This window comes from Argiope bruennichi, chromosome X2 (genome assembly GCF_947563725.1).
Source record: "Argiope bruennichi chromosome X2, qqArgBrue1.1, whole genome shotgun sequence".
NCBI classification, from domain to species: Eukaryota; Metazoa; Arthropoda; class Arachnida; order Araneae; family Araneidae; genus Argiope; species Argiope bruennichi.
The window spans coordinates 110,843,648-110,861,966 of NC_079163.1; the positions used below are offsets into that span (position 1 = coordinate 110,843,648).

The 18,319-nt window shown below is 31.4% G+C and overlaps 1 protein-coding gene across 1 annotated transcript; it reads right to left on the reverse strand.

The window, feature by feature from the left end:
* Positions 1–1,787: 1,787 nt before the first annotated feature.
* On the reverse strand, positions 1,788–12,922 carry LOC129960557 (uncharacterized). The gene is made up of 4 exons (XM_056074046.1): positions 12,796–12,922; positions 8,306–8,506; positions 4,770–5,429; positions 1,788–2,547 (listed from the first exon to the last, which is right to left on the reverse strand). The coding sequence occupies exons 1-4, from the start codon at positions 12,817–12,819 to the stop codon at positions 2,374–2,376; spliced, it is 1,059 nt and encodes a 352-aa protein (XP_055930021.1). The 5' UTR covers positions 12,820–12,922; the 3' UTR covers positions 1,788–2,373.
* Positions 12,923–18,319: the final 5,397 nt, after the last annotated feature.

An 18,319-nucleotide genomic window follows, 5' to 3' on the forward strand; every position in this document is an offset into this window, starting at 1 on the left:
TTTTTGCCACCATTTTCTCTTTTTCAGACGGATGATATAGGATTTTTATTTATTCATTCATTTATTTATTTATTTTTTAATTAATATTATTAAATGACCCTCGTTACTCTTTCCGGAGGTAAAATCTTAAGATGATGTTGGAGGATGTATATCAATATTTTGCGGGGGACAGATTTTGCTAATGGGAGTGTCAGATAGGTAACCACCGACACCCACCAGTTGATCCATTAGCCATGTCACATGATTATCACCAAGATCATGCTGCCCCTGTCCCGGTACCAATTTTAACATGAAAGTGCAACCGTTGAAACAGCGATCGCAAAAGGTTTATATTTAAAGCAGAAAGTCCAATATAAATCAAACACAAATTAAGATAAATCTTGCTAGGTATGTTATAACTTACCACATCGCATAGTTTGTTATTCTTGCTGATTTGCGATTTGTAAAAAAAAAATTAGGACAGCTTTTTAAAAATTTAATACATAGACAAAGTAAATAAAAATATTTTTTAAAACGTATCTTAAATCAAAATTTATAAGACACCTTCCCCCCCCTTTTTATTAGCAAAAACGGAGATCATGTTCACAACTTCTCTTTACTCGTGCCGGCTTGACCCTGGCTGTACTGTCGTGATATGGTCCATCAAAAGTAATAAAAATCCTGATCGTTCAAAAAAAAAAAAAATACTGCGGAATCTGTATTTTAGCACTTACCCTTTTACAACTAGCCCTCGGCTCCCTTATAAAATTCTACAAAGAAAAAAAAAAAAATCAACGGGAAATTACCAAAATAGTCAGGAAAAAATCTTGCAACAATACAAGAAAAAAAAAAAAAATCACAGGAAATTTTAAAGCTGAGGGAAGTATTTCGAAACGAAACAAAATCATGGTAACTATCCATATTCATAAATCGAAAATATACGGACGATTATACAGAAAGCAAGAAAAAATCCTAATTGGCATGTCAAAGTTAGCATTTAATGTAGAAAAATTTGGAAAAAAAAATATTTACGACTCCGTGGCAATTTGTCTCGTTTTATGAAAGAAGAATACGCTGAACAGAAATGTGGGGGAAAAAAAACGTTCTTGGAGAATGTTAATCGGAATAAAGACATGATTTTGCAAACGAAGTTAAAAAATCCAAAACTGGAGTATTTTTCAAACTTCTAAAGAATGCTAGTAAGTTATAATCAAGAGAATCTTTCAAAATAAACGAATAACTGTATTATGTCCATCGGAGTGCCAATAGCAGGACAAGGCAGATAATACATCTTTCTACAAAGTCTATACTTGAATTATTGGATCAGCAAATCAGGAAAGTAAACACCAAAACTGATCGCCGTGTAATTCTAGGAGTGACAAAAACTTCTACCACTCAAAATTTAGAAAATGTAATGCTATAAAGAACGAAAGAAATTATTAACTGAAATATTAAACATTAATATTTTTGTAAGTTTCGCAGAAGAAATTTGTATAACTTGCCATCCCCCCCACACACACACACTTTGTTTCTGCTTGCATATTTCAATGATGCAAGAGAAATGCAATTTTAAGATAAATTTAATTTTAAAAACGAATTTATGTTTCATACTCTAAGTAAATTTCACTTATTTCAATAAATCATTCTTTATTGAGCTATACTGTAACAATTTTTTTTTTTTTTTTTTTTACACAAAAAAGCGATTTGTTGTTAAGTTTTACGATTAAGTGTATGAATACAACTCAAAAGATTCGGTTAGGAGAGACTTCCCCAAAAGCAAGATCTTTCAATGTTTTATTTAAAATCAACTATTTTGCTACAATTTAGTTTTACACACTGTGCATTAAAATGCTCAATAAAACCAGTTATGAATACAAGAGGATCTACTATTTTTTTTTAGGTGACCGCTAACTTAAAGTCGTCAATTTATTACCCAAGTATTTTTGTAGATCCAATAAGCATAAGAAAAAAGTTAATTCTTCCACTAGACAAATGAACTCCAAAATTTGATAGAATTTATTTAATATGCAATATCTAAAAGCAATGAAATCAAACAAAGTCGATACGGAACTAAACATCATAAACACTTAAGAGCTGACAAAGCAAACATTTAACAATATGCATCTTTCTGTTCCCCTGAATATTTTCCTGAGTTTCATTTCAAGTCATAAAGTTTATGACAAAACCTTTACGAATTTTCCCTCTGGACACTTTTGATTAACTGAATAAAAAGATACAAATGTTCTCTTCCAAGAAATGTAAATATTATATTTCGAACAACTGTTTCCTCCTGTCTCATTCTTCAGTCCACGGTCTTGATATCAAGTGAAAGGGGGGGGGGTCATTTTATCTGAGGGCTTCTATGGATTAGTTAAGCTGAAGAATAACCATGCCTTAAAGTTCCGATTTCAAAATGTTTAAAGACTTGATTTGATCTTGATTAAGCTTTAATTTTTCAGGTCGATTCCAGATTTGGTTCTTGAGTTTCTCGACAGCTGGATGTTCAGGCTTGTTTACACCTTGGAACTTGAAGGGAATGCCTGCAGTTGATGGAGACTCCAATCTTGTCTGAAAGTAAAACAATATCATTCGTGGATATTAGTTTAATTTCCAAGATTAGCTGAGTAACTGTGCTTATAACAGCAATGTAAGAAAAAGTTTCCGATTTTAAACAAAATTGTTTCAGCATTATTATGCAGAAAGCATTTATAAAACATAAGTTCACAAACGCAGTGATTCACTGAGGTAGATCTTTCCGCGTAAAGCCTTATTAATACAGCATTATTAATAAACCTTGAATTATCTTGATTCCTAGAATTTAGAGACTTCAAAATTAAAGCGAAAGGCACCTTGAATAAACAATGCAGTCACACAAAGCAATCTGGATAACTTAATAACAAAGAGAATTGCTTCCCGCAGAAAATCGAGGTCGACGAAAACACGTCCTTAAAAAATAATGGCAATAAGTAATAGAATCATTTTTCCAAACGTAGGGACATTTTTAAAGAATTTTTTTTTTTACTTTTAGATAGTTTTTTTTACAAGAAATTAAAGACGTATGTCGGCATTTAAAGGATTAAAAGCTATATAATGCAAATTATAAGTACATATGTTTCTTTTCTCTAGCTCGGTTTTCAAAATTCATTTCTAGTTTATATGAAAAACTCCGATCAAACTATTCAGTGAAGGCTTGGATCGTACTCAAATTTTGAATCCTGGAACTGAGCAAGATAAGAGGCAAATTCAAGTACTATGGTTTAGTTTTTATATATTCTTTTCCTTTTATCTCAAGCAATAATCACCAATACAGATTCAAAAAATCATTTCTAAAATTGTTAAAGAAAAAACATATCAACCAAGTATTAAAGAAACGGAATGATCATATTCATTAAGATTTAAAGTTCATTCCACACTGTAGTTTCTTTCCACTAAACAAACATTTCGATATGCAGATTAAAACTACCGTCCGTGTTAAATTTCAAACCTGAAGGAACTGCTCTCGGCTAAGCTTACGAGAACTAAGCGGACTTTAAGTGCCCTTACTCGTGAAAACAATAATATAGAATCCGATTTTTAGTTTTATATGAATTCTAAAGACCCTCCGAATTGCAGTAAACACTTATGCAGGAAAATTCTATGTGCTACTGCAGTGCCCAGCGAAAATTGGTGGTATAGCAGAATAGTCATTGTAAACGATATTACATTGCTCATTTCTGAAGGGTTATGTTACCCAAAATGCTTTTCTGCCATTTTCAATATACCCATTACCTCTAATTACTGAAGTAATGAACCTTTTGAGTGTTGGATCTTCAACCTTCTCCGGGCTATGTCCACCCTCCTTTACACTAGGAACATTTTTCAAGTATTGAACGAACTGTCACAATAAGAAGCCAATTCAATTTCCTTGTTTTCATATGACGGGATCGAGAAAAATCACTCTTAATTTTCCTGTTCATCTTGTTTTCAAATTCGAGTCATCTAGTTCCGATATTAGAGCAGTGACGTCCTACGTTGGGAGGGAGGAGGTTGGGGTTGGAAAGAAAAACAGCGAATCGATACCCTGCGTATTATGGAGAAAAGACAATACATTTTATAACGGAAATCGATGAAGGAAGTGAAATATACGCCAACAGCCCTTTATTTTTGTTACGCCAAATGGGTCTGGGAAAGTCACTTTCCTGAAGACTCGGGATCAAAATATATCTTTCTATTTTGACGTACTCTAAAGATAAGTCAAAGAATAAGTCAAAAAAGCTCTATTATAATATTATTAAGATAGAGCTAAACAATTCATTGATCCCTTAGAAGCAAGATAAAAATGAGGATACACTGAAAATTAAAATTAAGAAAGCAAAAATTCATATATTGATTAGACTTTTGATTATCTCTATAATTCCATTATCTAAAAACTATTTCCAGACAGTCGTGAAAAAAAATTTCGATTTAAGCGATTTCAGTATAAAAGTGATGTGCATATTATGTTAATGCTTTGGTGAACGAACGAATGGAAACCACACAAATTAAGCACTTTAAGCATTTGAGTAGTCGAGTCCGAGGATTAAAACAAGAGGTTTAAAATAATATTTACTGTTATTGAACTTGGAAGCTCCGAAATTTTCTTCCAGGCGTTTTTCTCATGCAAGGAAGAACTAGACACGGATTCGGGTAACCGTATTGTAAGTGCATTTTTAGATTGTTGCCAATTTTTATAGGTTATTTGAGTACTCTTCTTTGTCCCATTTCCCTGAGCATCGTTAAAGTGATTCATATCAATCTTCTGGGATACTTACTGAACGAAGATCCTTTTCTGGAACTCCCAAGGTTTCCGATGCTTTTTTCACTTTATGTTCTCGGTCGCTGTGAACTGGACCCGATTTTCCCACCGAAACTATGAAATCATCAATAACTTGCTCAAGTTTTGGTATCATACTATTTGCATATTCTTTTACGATCACGACAACTCGTCGGTACGTTTCATCGCTTATCTCAGAAGATCGTAACTGAATGTTTCTCGCTGAAGGGAGAGGATCTATCGTACCTTGAACATAACCTTTCAACTCGCTTATGCAAGAAATAATCTCTTCTTTTACTTTCGCTTTTTCGATTCCTATGTCTTCCTTATAGCAAGTTTCCACCTTGTTGTCAGTTGGCAGTTTTAGTAGCCCCTTTTTTGGCCCTCGTTGATTGAGATCATTTAACATTTTCATCGTATATTCCGACCTGCGAGGCTCTTCAGCTGCTTCTAGAATGATATCTCGAGAGATTTTCTTACCGAAGTCTTTGCATTCCATAAACTTACTAGTCTCGTAAACCAATTTTTTATCCAATTTATTTACTGCATCAATATACCGTTTGCATGGAGAAACTTCACAATCCAGAACAGGCCAGTTTGATTCATCCTTTTTGGAAGTAATTGATTTCCTCCAAGAGTCGCTGGATTTTTGGTACATCTGAAAGAAAATATTGGAATGAAATTAATGAAACGTAGAGATGGCCTTCAACTTCCCGACGTACACTATAACGTCAAAGACATTGAATTAACTAGATTGGGAAGTATCAAGTTTGATTTTTAATAATCCAATCGCCACTAACAAATTATTTCCAATCGCATCAGAAGCAAACAGTGAAAGTTGTTATAGGCAATAACTTTAGATTAAAAAAATTGTATGATGTATCATTACAATTAAGTTAATAGTCTTGAATACGATATTAATGCACTTAAAATTAGCCTTGCAGTTTTAACAAAATATCGTTTTAATCATGTTATCGATATTCCATGTAATGAAACTAGATATTTAAAACAAAAAGTCATTAAAAATAAAAGAACTTTTTATAGTCATAAGACCTGTTGATTTACGTATAACGTAGTTTATAAAATCTTTCGAGCAACTTCTCCATATACTGTCACCTCGAGCTATGAACAACAAAAAGGTATCCGAATAAAACGACTACACTAGCTAATTTCGATATAAATAGTTTATGAAGACTATACTTAAGTCTTAATTCCTGATGAAACTGAAAATAGCAAAATATTTTACTTGGATAAAACCAGAAAAAGTTAAATAGCAAATACAAAAATAACGTCGAACATCCGAAGTTTAACTTGGGTTGTTCTGAAACTTTTTAGGTTAAGTTTCTGAAACTTTTTTGAAGTATGCCTCTTATGTTGAGAATATGGCACAAGTTTTGAAATTAAGTAAATTAAATTTTAATCCGAGTCTAAAATTATACACCTTCATTACTTCAAATAAACATGAAACAATTGTTTCCTTATTACTTCCTCGCATATAAAAGAAAAAATATTGTAATCGTCAAAAAATTCGAACTCGAGATTTTGACGAATCTCCAAATTTCAGACCTCCCCGAGAGTTCGAAACACGTCTTTAGCATTAGACTTATATATCTTTGAGCACTAACTCAAAAACACTTTAATCTAGATGGATGAAATTTAATATCTTCTCGAAATTTGTAGATTTCCCATCAAATTTTGAATGAAATCCATTCAGGGTAATTGTCTGTCCGGCTGTCTTAATATAACTACAAAGTTAAGAGCAAGAGGGATAAAATTTGGTACAGAAATTTAACATCTAAAGAGTAGATACATATCAAATTTGGAACCAAATCCGTCAAGGAGATAAACATCTGTTGGAATCCTTGCATGCATGTAACCGCGAAAACTCAAAACTACGATTTAAAATTGGGTGTGAAATGCGATTGCAATTACAGTACTCTACCAAATTTTGGTTTTAAGCGATCAAAAAAGAAAACATCCAAAATCCATATTTGGGTTCGATATTTGTTTTAAATGCATTCCTGCAATTAATTAAAAAATATCTGGATCACACAGTAATATGCTCTTTCCTAACTACTGTTTTCCAAGGACATACGGTTAATAATACATTAAAAAAAATTATTAGATAATTTGCGAGAAAGTGTTGGGGAAACCACTCGCGCTAGTTTCTCTCTAATTCCAATTCTTTTTAGCAGCATAATCGAATAATGAATTCGGTTTATCGAATTCTTAGTTAGAATTTCTATATCCTTATTCAAACTCGAATGGATATTCGTTTTGAATACCAACTCGTAGCCTGAAAAATTATGATATCATTTTTCAAGGACAAATAGAAATTTTATAGTGCGTAGTAATCTGTTGTAGCCATAAGATGTAGTCCGTCCATTGAAACTGCAGAACTATAGCGACCATTGCAATTGGAAATTTTTCATGATGCTTACCAGATTTCCCATACATAGAGTTGAGGCGACGAGTTGCAAATATAGATTAGATCTTGATAGAAGTCTGAAAATAGGCAGTGTACCAAGAAAACAATGCAAACAGAAATTCATAACCATCCACTATTATGTTATAATGATCGGAAATCTGAACAGCTGTATAAGCACGATTGCTTAGTATTTATGGAAAAATATTGAATATCAGTTGGAAATCATATGTTCTTATTTTTTCCATCACCCAAACTACTTCTCTAATATTGGAGAGAAAAAATGTGTACTTAATTTTTAAATCGTAAGTTATTCTGATAACAGATCGTTCTTAAAAGAAAAATGGAATATTTAGATCTGAGTTATCGTAACGAGTTGGCAATTATCCACACGTAGAATAATCTTACATTGATGCGATGAAGTAGTTTTCCCTATAGTGTCATAAGAATAAGCAAACATTTCTGCTTTGTTATAAAGTAAAAAATTTAGCATCTGGATTGAAATCAAGGTTTTTTTTTTAATAAAAAAACCTTTGGTTTAGGAGACATTCCACTTGATATAGTTCAGCAACGGATTGTAAAACCCTCCGCGTTTTTGCGCATGCGTTAGGATAGTTTTAATCTGTCAAAATAGGGGTGAAAGGAGAAGATGTTTACATTTACTAGTATGTAATAGGGAAAATCCAAGGTCAAAGGGAATACCGGAAATGCACTCATCGTTCCGCGTCTCACCCCTCAATGAGATGGAGTCGTTGAAATGTGGTCGTCTCAGAATCCGTTCAGTCCAATAGAAGGAATAATTGTGTGCATAAATTCCAGCCGTAACAGAGCATTCACTTGTCTGATTTTTCTATATTAAGCAAAATCCCAGAAGGCCATCTTCATTTGGGATTTTCCCCCATTAAAGTTTAATAATTTTAAATGAGCTTTATGCTTATTGGCTAGTGTTCTATTCGTTTGATTTTTATACGTATAATAAAGAATAGATAACAAGGTATAATCTGCTTTACTCATAGATAGAGTAGTAGTTTGCATTCCTTCCCGGCTGCACAAATTAAAAAAGATTAAGTTTCCATAATTTAAAAATATTTGCCTTACGCAATACTTACGAAAATAATGGCTGAACTTGTGAAGTAGATACCCATTCCACCAACAAAAGATGTAACAATTGTTTTTATTGCCTTATAGTCGAGTTGTTGAGATTTAAAACTTCTGTAGACGATCCATCCAATAGCACCACCAGTAACCATTCCTCCTGTCAGAAGTACAATCCAATCTTCCCAATGCAGAAAGGACTTGGATTTAGAAGCCTAAAGAAAGAGTTCGTATTTGAATGTTTTGACTGTTTTAACAACTAAACCACTCCTCAGTTGTGTTGTTAATTTTTACTAAATGAAAAATTCCTATGTTTTGATGTATATGAAAGGAAAAGGGATGAACAGCCAACCAGGAAAAGTTCATTTAAGCGATAAATTCCGATCAGTTATGTACAAGCATTCGGTGATATAAGTCTAATCAGCATTACTGATAGAAAAAAAGGACACTAAAAGCAAAAATTTATTCATTTTAACAAGTAAATTGAAAATACAGTATTTGCAACATACAAAGAAAGCTTAGAATTGCATGTACATGCAAAGCAATATACATTTCACATGTGGGTGCTGTGAAGACAACATTAGCATTTTATTTCAGTTTTTTAAAAGCCAAATGTGGCAGAATAATAGAAAAATATTGTGACTTGAGTATTCTTAAAACGTCATGCAATATTTAATTTTCAATAACTTGGAAATGGAATTACTGACAATGACTTCCTTTATTCCTTTGATATGCACAATCATTTCATCTTAATGTCTCTTCTCATCCCTTTTTTCCAACTTTTAGTACATCCATAGATAAGCACGAAGCCGAAAACTCCGATTCAATTGTGAAAGATTACAATGAATTTGAACTTATGAAACGAAATCATAGCGGTTTCATCAAAAAGTCTTGCAGTAAATAAACGCTACTCAGTCCATGACGACATCTCTACTAATAAAGACTTCTACTAAAAACGGATCTCTACTAAAGATTAACTATTTAAAGGTCGATAAATGATATTACTTCCGAGATCAAACTTTCCAAGTTTTAAATTTTTAAGGTAGCAATATCTCTCCTTTTGCTATCTCGCCTTATATTTAAAATTCAAGTAAAAATACTTTCGTTGCCATTTAACATCCGTTTCTGTTGTGAAAAATTAATTTTTTATTGAACAGAAATACGTGTTAAATGACTACAGCTATTAGAATCGGTTATGTAATCTGTTGAATGGTTTTCGATTTCATCTCAAACCTTTCTAGAATGAGTGAAAATTTAAAATATTGCTTCTCTTCTAAGCGACACTGCTAATTGTTAATAGATCAACTGTCCTATTATTATACCATAGATAATTGTTTATATATTATGATATATCCTCGCCTTGAAAGGTTTAACAGCAATCGAATCAGATGATTAACTTGCTTCATCACGTAGACGATAAATTCTTTACAACCTTAAGTTGGAGATGTGGTGAAATAAAATTAATTTGTAATGCTTTGATGAACCAACAATCATAAGATATTTAACATGTATCAGATACAAATATGAGAAAGCCTACGAACGACTTAGATTGTTTTAGTTTATTATACTATGATTGAATGCTCGAGTAATTCCTTAAAAACTAGAGTCTGAAAAAAACTAACAAAAACGAACGATTTTTGTTAAAAGATGCATCTACACTAAGAATATAGCTTTATTATGGCGCATTCAATAAAAATTCAGATTAACGCAAATATAATAAATTGCCTTGAAATTATATCTGGAACAGAACGGAACGAATAGACAACCTTTTCCATCATTATAATCTGTTTATAAAGAGCATAGTTTGAAAAAAAATTTCAAAAACCATTTAAAAATATTGTATAAAAATAGAGCATGGAAAGGTTTATATTTGCTGATTTCACTAGAACATTGATTATTTTACTTTAAGCATGAATATATCGTTTTAGTTATGTATTTTAAATTTGTATTGGAATCCGAGGAGCTATATTTTACAACAGTTTATATAAACGGCATCTGCGCTTTATACGTTTTTCCGCTCCATCTCTTATATGGATTAAAGTAATTTTGAAAGTAATATTTCTAAGAAAAATTCTTTAAAATCATTATCAAGGTTTCTCGTGCAGTGCAAAACCGTTAGTAAATTTCAAAACCATAAAAAATGAATTAGATGTTACTAAAGTCATACTTGCACTTAGTATCGTGATAATTTTGGATAATTATTAGGATAATTTTTAAGAGAAGTCTGTCTGGTATCTACATAGACGCATGAATAATTAAAACAAAAGGATAAGGAAATTCAAATTGAATTCGGTAAATTCCAGGTTGGAATAAATCTGGATGAATTTAGACACAATAGGAATAAAATTGAAATTCCACCTGCAAAATTTGGTTATTAAATTATTTGGCATATTAGTTACAGACACTCAATGGATGCCTATGAAAATGCGCAATTTTTAGCAATTGATCAAATGGGGATCAAATTTATCAAACTGAAAAATATTTCAGAAGATTTCTGAAACTTGTTTCACCTTTTAAATATAACAAAGTAGTCTATCTCTAAATACGATTATTTTCCGAGTTTGGAAAAATGTATCCGAACATTACTGCATTAACTTCAGCTAGGAAAGCAAAAACTTATCTTATTAGTTAACTGTGTTGTAACATACAAATTGAAGTATCACACCAACTAAGAAATAAAAGCGGGTCTTCACTTTCCTGTAAGCATCCTCTTGGTAGGCATGCCGATTTGCATTTTATTTGATGGTCAGCTGTTTTTTAAAGTTTACTGGAGAAAAGAGCCGAATTTTGCTATATTGTGCCCAACATAGGGTTGATGTACAAAAATATGGTGTGTATAAAATTAAAATTCTAAAAACATTTCGAATTAATACTATAAACAATAAAATTGGATGATAATATGTAAAAAGAGAAATTACTTTCCAAAATATCACGAAATTTAATCCAATATGAAAGATAATATAGAGAGCATCAATTACTAAAATTAGAGCGAGAAATGAGAGCCAAAAATTAGAGCGAGAATAAAAACAATTCTGGTAAAAAACAAAAAATTACTGAAGTTTTGCCTTTAAAAACTTGACATGGACAGGAGAGTGCTAAGTGCAGTAGGATAAAAAGTTAAAATTGACGCAAAGAAATGGGCTCTTTTATTATTCGTTTCATAATAAATACCCTTATCAATCGAATCTTTGTGAAAGTTGTTCTTGAATATGAGGAATTCTTTCAGTGGTTTCATTCGGAACGTAATCTATGGCGTCTTTAACTGTAAATGGAGATATTTCATTGTTACTTTATTGCTAGGGGTGTCGTTTATTGCCATCGATTCGGATTGAGATTTTCATATGGTAATTCGGTTTCGAAATTTTTGGGAATCTTCTGCCTTCGTTGAGTAAGATGCTTTCTCGAACTGCGTATTATTAGAAAAAGAAATCTGTAAGAAAACTTTCGTCGAGAAGTTGGACGTTTCTGCTTGAGATCGACTAAACAACCCAACACCATAAAATACAAGCACACAACATAAACATATAAATTGAGTATCAGTTCTTGCGATATTACCAATTCAAAGTACACACCAAATAGTAATATTATAAACAACTCAATATACGAATTTATAATACATTAGATCAATCAATAAGGAATAGCGAAATCAATCAGTAGGGAAATATTAAATGCAAATCTTAAAAATGTTGAAGAGTAACAGACTTTTTATAAGCTGAAAGTTCATTGCAGATAAATATCCACACCTAGCGAAACATTTATTACTTAGTTTCAAATTATCCTACAAGCATGTTAAAGTTCAAGGAAATAAAGATCTACAAACTTCAGACTCCTTACCTAGGTTGCGGTTTTTAAATTGATCAAATATTTTGTCAGCTATTCAATAGTTTTTTTAATATTTTGAATGAAAATAGGATGCAGTGTAATAATATTTTAATCAGAAAATCATTTCGTGAGACACCGCCATGCACTTTGTCTCAAACCGATTAATCCTATAGCATTGTCAATACTACGTTTAATAATAAACACAGAATCGGATCGGATCCTACTTTTTTTTTTTAATGATTTGATAGACAAGTGATTGGAATTTTATTTTAGCTCCTTTTGTTCAAGGGTCATTTCTCCACAAAGTTGAGTGCTGGAATTTTAAACCGAAAGTTTATAGAGCTTAATTGACTTCAACATTTCGAAAAGTTTAATTTCTGAAGATGCATACAGCGAATCCATTAATACTCTATTTACACTTTATAATCGCACTTTTCTACATATTCAGCAGGGTTTTCTTTTCTTTTTTCATTTTCCCTTCTTTAACTGAGATATTTATTACAGGTTTAAAATATCAAGATTCACATTTTCTATTATGCTATTACTCTTTCAAAAATGAAGTTTATCGTGTAAAACGAGAGCTATTTTGAGGAAGAAAATTTAGAAAACGTGGAATAAGTATATTCAAAATGTTCCGCACAATTTTGTGTGTGAAAATAATAATGCACTATACTATACTTACCTTCGTCTCTCCGTTTTCGGACATTATCGCTCCAGAAATAGTACAGTTAAGCAAAAATGAACACTGTTGAATAAAACTAATAGCATTCACTTGAGTATATACATGTCAAATTTATTGCCAAACCGCGATTCATAAAGTATTAAATTTTGCGGGCATCATTTAATATCTCCTCGCTCCAAGAAGCACAGTAGGTTTGATGCTATCCATAAAGTTCGGGCTTAATTGCAATCCTAAATATAAAATATATCATTAATAGGCCACAAAAGCAGTGCACGGAGACACTTCAGTAGCAATGTTAAATCTGATCTTATTCATCAGAAAAATATCTCATTCAGAAATTGTGTGAAAGTGTTTGGTTTAGGTTAGCATTCCATTTTGCTATTATACGTTGTTATTTTGGAACGAACCTCATAATTTTGAGACTTAATTAGATGCCAGTGATGATATCTGAGCTTAATTCTGATTATCACTTATCTATACCATAACAACGGGAGGATGTTAAAGTACTACGGATTTAATATGACCATGTATGCATTTGTTCTTCACTGAAATCGGGTCCACCTCTAACAGACCTCAAGAGTAGAATGCGGAGGTTTTTAAAGGCGAGTCTCTTAATTTTATGAAGGTGACGAGGAGAAGACCCAGTTATCTCCTAATATCGATTGCGCGACCCAGACTTATCTATACTTCCACACAATACGAATAAAATGCTTAGTAAAGGAATCAGCATCAATAGCTAATCTTACTTTTTTGATCAAATAAGCAAGGGTTTATGTTCCAATTTCAGAAAACATCTAGCTTCTTTGTAAGCGTATTCATCACAATAAATGAAATCAGAGTTCAAACAATATCGTACTAAGAATATGTGAATTTGGAGAATAGGAGTTTCAACAATTCTTATCCCTGTTTTAAATTTTACACTTCATTCTCAATACCGTCTGAATAGCGCAAAACAAGACGTCTATAAACATGACATTCAATAAATCAAATAACGCTCTTATATTTTCAATTTTTATTTCTTCAACATGTTAATTGTCATGGCAGCTGTATTTAATTTTCTCTCTCTTTTTTGACAGTAAGGTCTTTTGATGCATATATAAATTGTATGATTTTCTTTTCACTTTTTCACGATGAAATTCTTTGATTCCGAGTAAAAACACTTTTCTCCTCTTAATGCGGCAGTTAACTCCTTAAACTTATTTGTAATATCTTGCTTTCGGTAAACCACTCGTCCAAAGCCCGATTCCGCCAAAGATGTATGAACTCTCGGTTCAGTTTAATTATATTGTTATCCCGCTTTGAAAATACACAATAATTATTTCTGCAAGGGCTTGGTAATTATATCCATATATAAAAAGGATCATGTCATATCATAATTGCAGGCTTCCAGCAGTGGCGTAGTTAAGGATTCTTCCCTCACACCTTCACATAATATTGAAATAAACGCAGAAATATGTTATTTAAGCAAAATTCAAAATTCTACAAGAATAATATTTAGATATCGACACCTCGTTCACTATACTACTCTTTGGAAGCCACAAATAGTGTCATTAAAAAAAAAAAAACAATCTAGTAACGATAATGGCCCAGGATATACTTGGTCATAGAATTGCCTTTATGATTTGCAGCATTTGTGGAATGAAATACCGTACTCATGTTAATTTTGCCTCGAAATTTGGGGAATGAGAATTTTGTAATCCGATCGTGTTTAGAAATTATCTTTAATAAATATCGAATAAATCCAAAATGAGAATGAAATTTTGAATTCATTATTCTCATTTATTCATCATCTAAAATTCATCTAAGTAGTTGTGCTTTTGAATTATAGCTGGAATACACAGATCAAAACACGGTCGATCTAATGTCGAAATTAGCTCAAAATTTGGTACAGATATTCAAATAATAAAATTATATATTAGAATAACAAATAATAAAACTGTGCAGCAAATTTTATCTGCCTAGGTCTAAATGTTTTTTAATTATCGTTTTTACTTGTACTCGAACGGACATTGATAAAGATGCTGTAAAAATCACACACCAAATTTCAATTGTCTAGCTGAAAGCATTTTTGAGCTACTATGTTTACTATACTAACATGCATAGGTCCACTATGTTTATTAATATACATACATAGACACAATACCAAAAATGCGTTCATCGAATTGAGAGAGGTCTGAAATGTAAAAATTCATAAAAATCCCGGGTCTAATTTTTTTGAAAATTGTAATACTTTTCTCTTTATGAACTTCGTACTGATAAATCAAAAAAGAAGTATAGCCGTAACAATTTTTGACTCTCGCAAGCTATTGGCAATTTTTGACTACGTTTTGAAGACAATTAGCTTCTGAGATTCGAGTGAATTATAGAAATATACAATTATAGTTATATTTATAATAAAGAAAGCAATTATTTTCATTTGAAGTAAGTCTTTCTCACTTTTCTCTTACATGGTATAATTAGAATTCTTTAATGCTTCGTTTTCTTAGCATCTTCAGAGTTTTTTTTTTTTTAATTCACTAATTTAGTGAAATAATTTATTTATAGTATAAATATTCATTGTAAGAAGTTATTAAATGTAATTTAATCACAAAAATACTGAAAGGGCAATTCTCATTTTGATATTAATGTTATCGTATTCCCCACATATTTTTTATACTAAATTTGCGGGGATTAAATATACGCCTGTTTTTACGGGAACCCGTCATTTTGATAGGCAAATTGACGCTTTTGGTACATAATCTTAATTAACATAACTATTATTAAAAAAACTATTTGGTACATAATCATTTTTAACACGTTATACAATCGTTACAAAATTATAAATAACACACGGCACTGCAAAATAAGACAAAATCGATTCCCGGAATAGGCACGCATCCTCATATTATGTTTACATTTATAAGTTGCAAAAATCGTGTACACCAATTAATACTATTTGTTAATGATTATACATATGTACTTAGATATCTATAGATTGTGCACTTGCGCTACGAAAAAGAATTCCAAATTTTTATAATTATTAAGTCCTCGTAGGTATCACAGTGCTTTTTAGCATAAAAAAATCTATTAATATAATTGAACTCGTCAGTTTGATTGGTATGTGGAAAAATAGATATACCGCATACAGTTACTCAAAATTTAAGGTCCTTGAAAGAAAAAAAATTCAGATAAATGCGCATTAATATATATGCTTAATAATCAATATATATTTCTAACATAAAATATTTATGTTTTCCGATATATTTAATACTAGAATTATAGAAATCTAGTGTTAAAAGCTAAAAAACATTTACGAATTATTCTACTTCTATTTTTCACCAAAAAAAAATAAACGAATAGATAATTTTTTTAAATTCACTCAGAATGAAATTTTCCAAACTGCATGTATAAGAAACCTTAAAAGCTAATGAATTTTTTCTAGTGAAATTCATTTAAAAAAAAGTTCATAATAGTATATGTTTTGAAAGATAGTTTCTAAAAACTTTATGAGTTTTGATATGAAAGACTTAAGAATGTTATTGTTGTACAATTTTTGTTGTTTGTTTTTATATACAGGGTGGTCAAAAAAAAACAACAACCTTCCCCTATATATGAAACCCTAGCGGCCTATCCGCTCAACCAATCGAACCAAAATTTCAGACATGGTTTGAAGGTGTGCGCTGGAGATTGTGAGGATTCTAAACAACACAGAGCTCACGGTTACGGTTACAGTGAGAGAATTTCGAAATTTTCGAATGGCAACACCCACTTTTTCCTTGCGCAAATTGATCAGCGTATTGAAAAACCACAAATGGCGTTCAAACGATTAGCGTGTGACAAAAATTAGCGGCGTAAATCATTTACAAAGAAGAGCATTATAAAGGACTAATGACAACACAGAGAGGAGCAGCTTTGACGCACTTTGCATAATTCACAGGGTTAAAGAGTAGCAACGAAATGTCATTAGTGACATTGTATGCATGCAAGATGGGGCTCCTCCACACGTCACCTAATGTGTTCGATCAGTGCTGCAACAACACTTTGGTGATAGAGTCATCTCTCATAACTTTGCGGTTTCGTGGCCACCGCGATCCCCCGACCACACTTCTATGGATTTCTGCTTCTGGGGTTATCTGAAATCTTAGGTGTACACGCCTGGTCCACGAGATGTGTGAGAATTGCAAGATATCATAACACGTGTGAAGTTATGCAGATTCCTTCTTTCATGTTACGTTCGACATTGTTGTCCACAATCTTCCGAATGCAATGCGTTGTCGCCTGCGAAGGCGAACACGTTGAAAACCTGTAATTATAACTTTCCACTCCAATAAAAGCTTTTTTTTTTCTTTCCTCTCTGTATTGTCATTAGTCCTTTATAATGCTCTTCTTTGAAAATGCTTTACCAGGCAATTTTCCTCACACGTTAATCGTTCCAACTTCATTTGGGGTTTTTCAATACGCCGATCAATTTGCGCAAGGAAAAAGTGGGCGTTGCCATTCGAAAATTTCGAAATTATCTCACTGCAACCGTAACCTCTGCGTTGTTTAGAATCATCACAATCTCCAGCGCATACCTTCAAACAACCATGTCTGAAATTTTGGTTCGATTGGTTGAGTGGATAGGCCGCTAGGGTTTCATATATAGGGGAAGTTTTTTTTTGACCATCCTGTATTATTCCAATTTTAGTTGTTATGTTCTACTAAAGTGTTTAAGATTTCAATTTTACTTATAGTAAAATAAAACAAAAACAGTTTTTAAAATTTAAATAATAGGCTTTCAGATAAAAAACAAACAAACAAACAAAAATCTTTTTTTTAATGAAGGCCTATGTTTTAAATCAAACAGGAAACTCCAAATATTTCATTTTAAATGATCTGCATAATTACAAAAATTAAAGTGTCGAATATTAAGTCATTAATCTAAGAATTTTAATTCACAAAGTAAAATGTTTTACTAAGAATAAAAGTGAATGTATGTATATGTTTGCGTCTGTCTGTTTGTTTTACAAGATAGATCGTTGTACACAGAGTTAATAAATTTAGTACTAATATAATTTGGAGGAAGGAATGTGTAATTCAATGTCTTTGAAGTTTTAATTTAAATTTTATTAAAAAAAGCAAATTTTGGCTTTTTAATAATAATTCAAATAATATTAATGCACAAAAATAATTTTATTTCTAGCTCATATTATCTTAAAATTAAAGAAAAATCATTAATTTTATAGTTTTAGTCTTTAAATTGTGTCTTTATTCTGTTAAATCTTATATAAGATAAATGTTTTTAGCCAAAATTTTCCGTTTTTATTTTCATGTATGAAATGATTAAGTTTTCATATATAAATATAAATGTGAACGTTAGATTTGAAATTAGATGTATTTTTATATTTATATTAGGTTTGTTATTTATTTGATCACCAGAAATTGTAAGGTTGTGAATGCATTTAATTAAGCTTTAAAAAAATTATTAGCTGTTAAATTCTATTATTTATTCATGTGTTATTAATTAATTGAAATAGGCCTTTAAATGATCCAATTATCGTATACC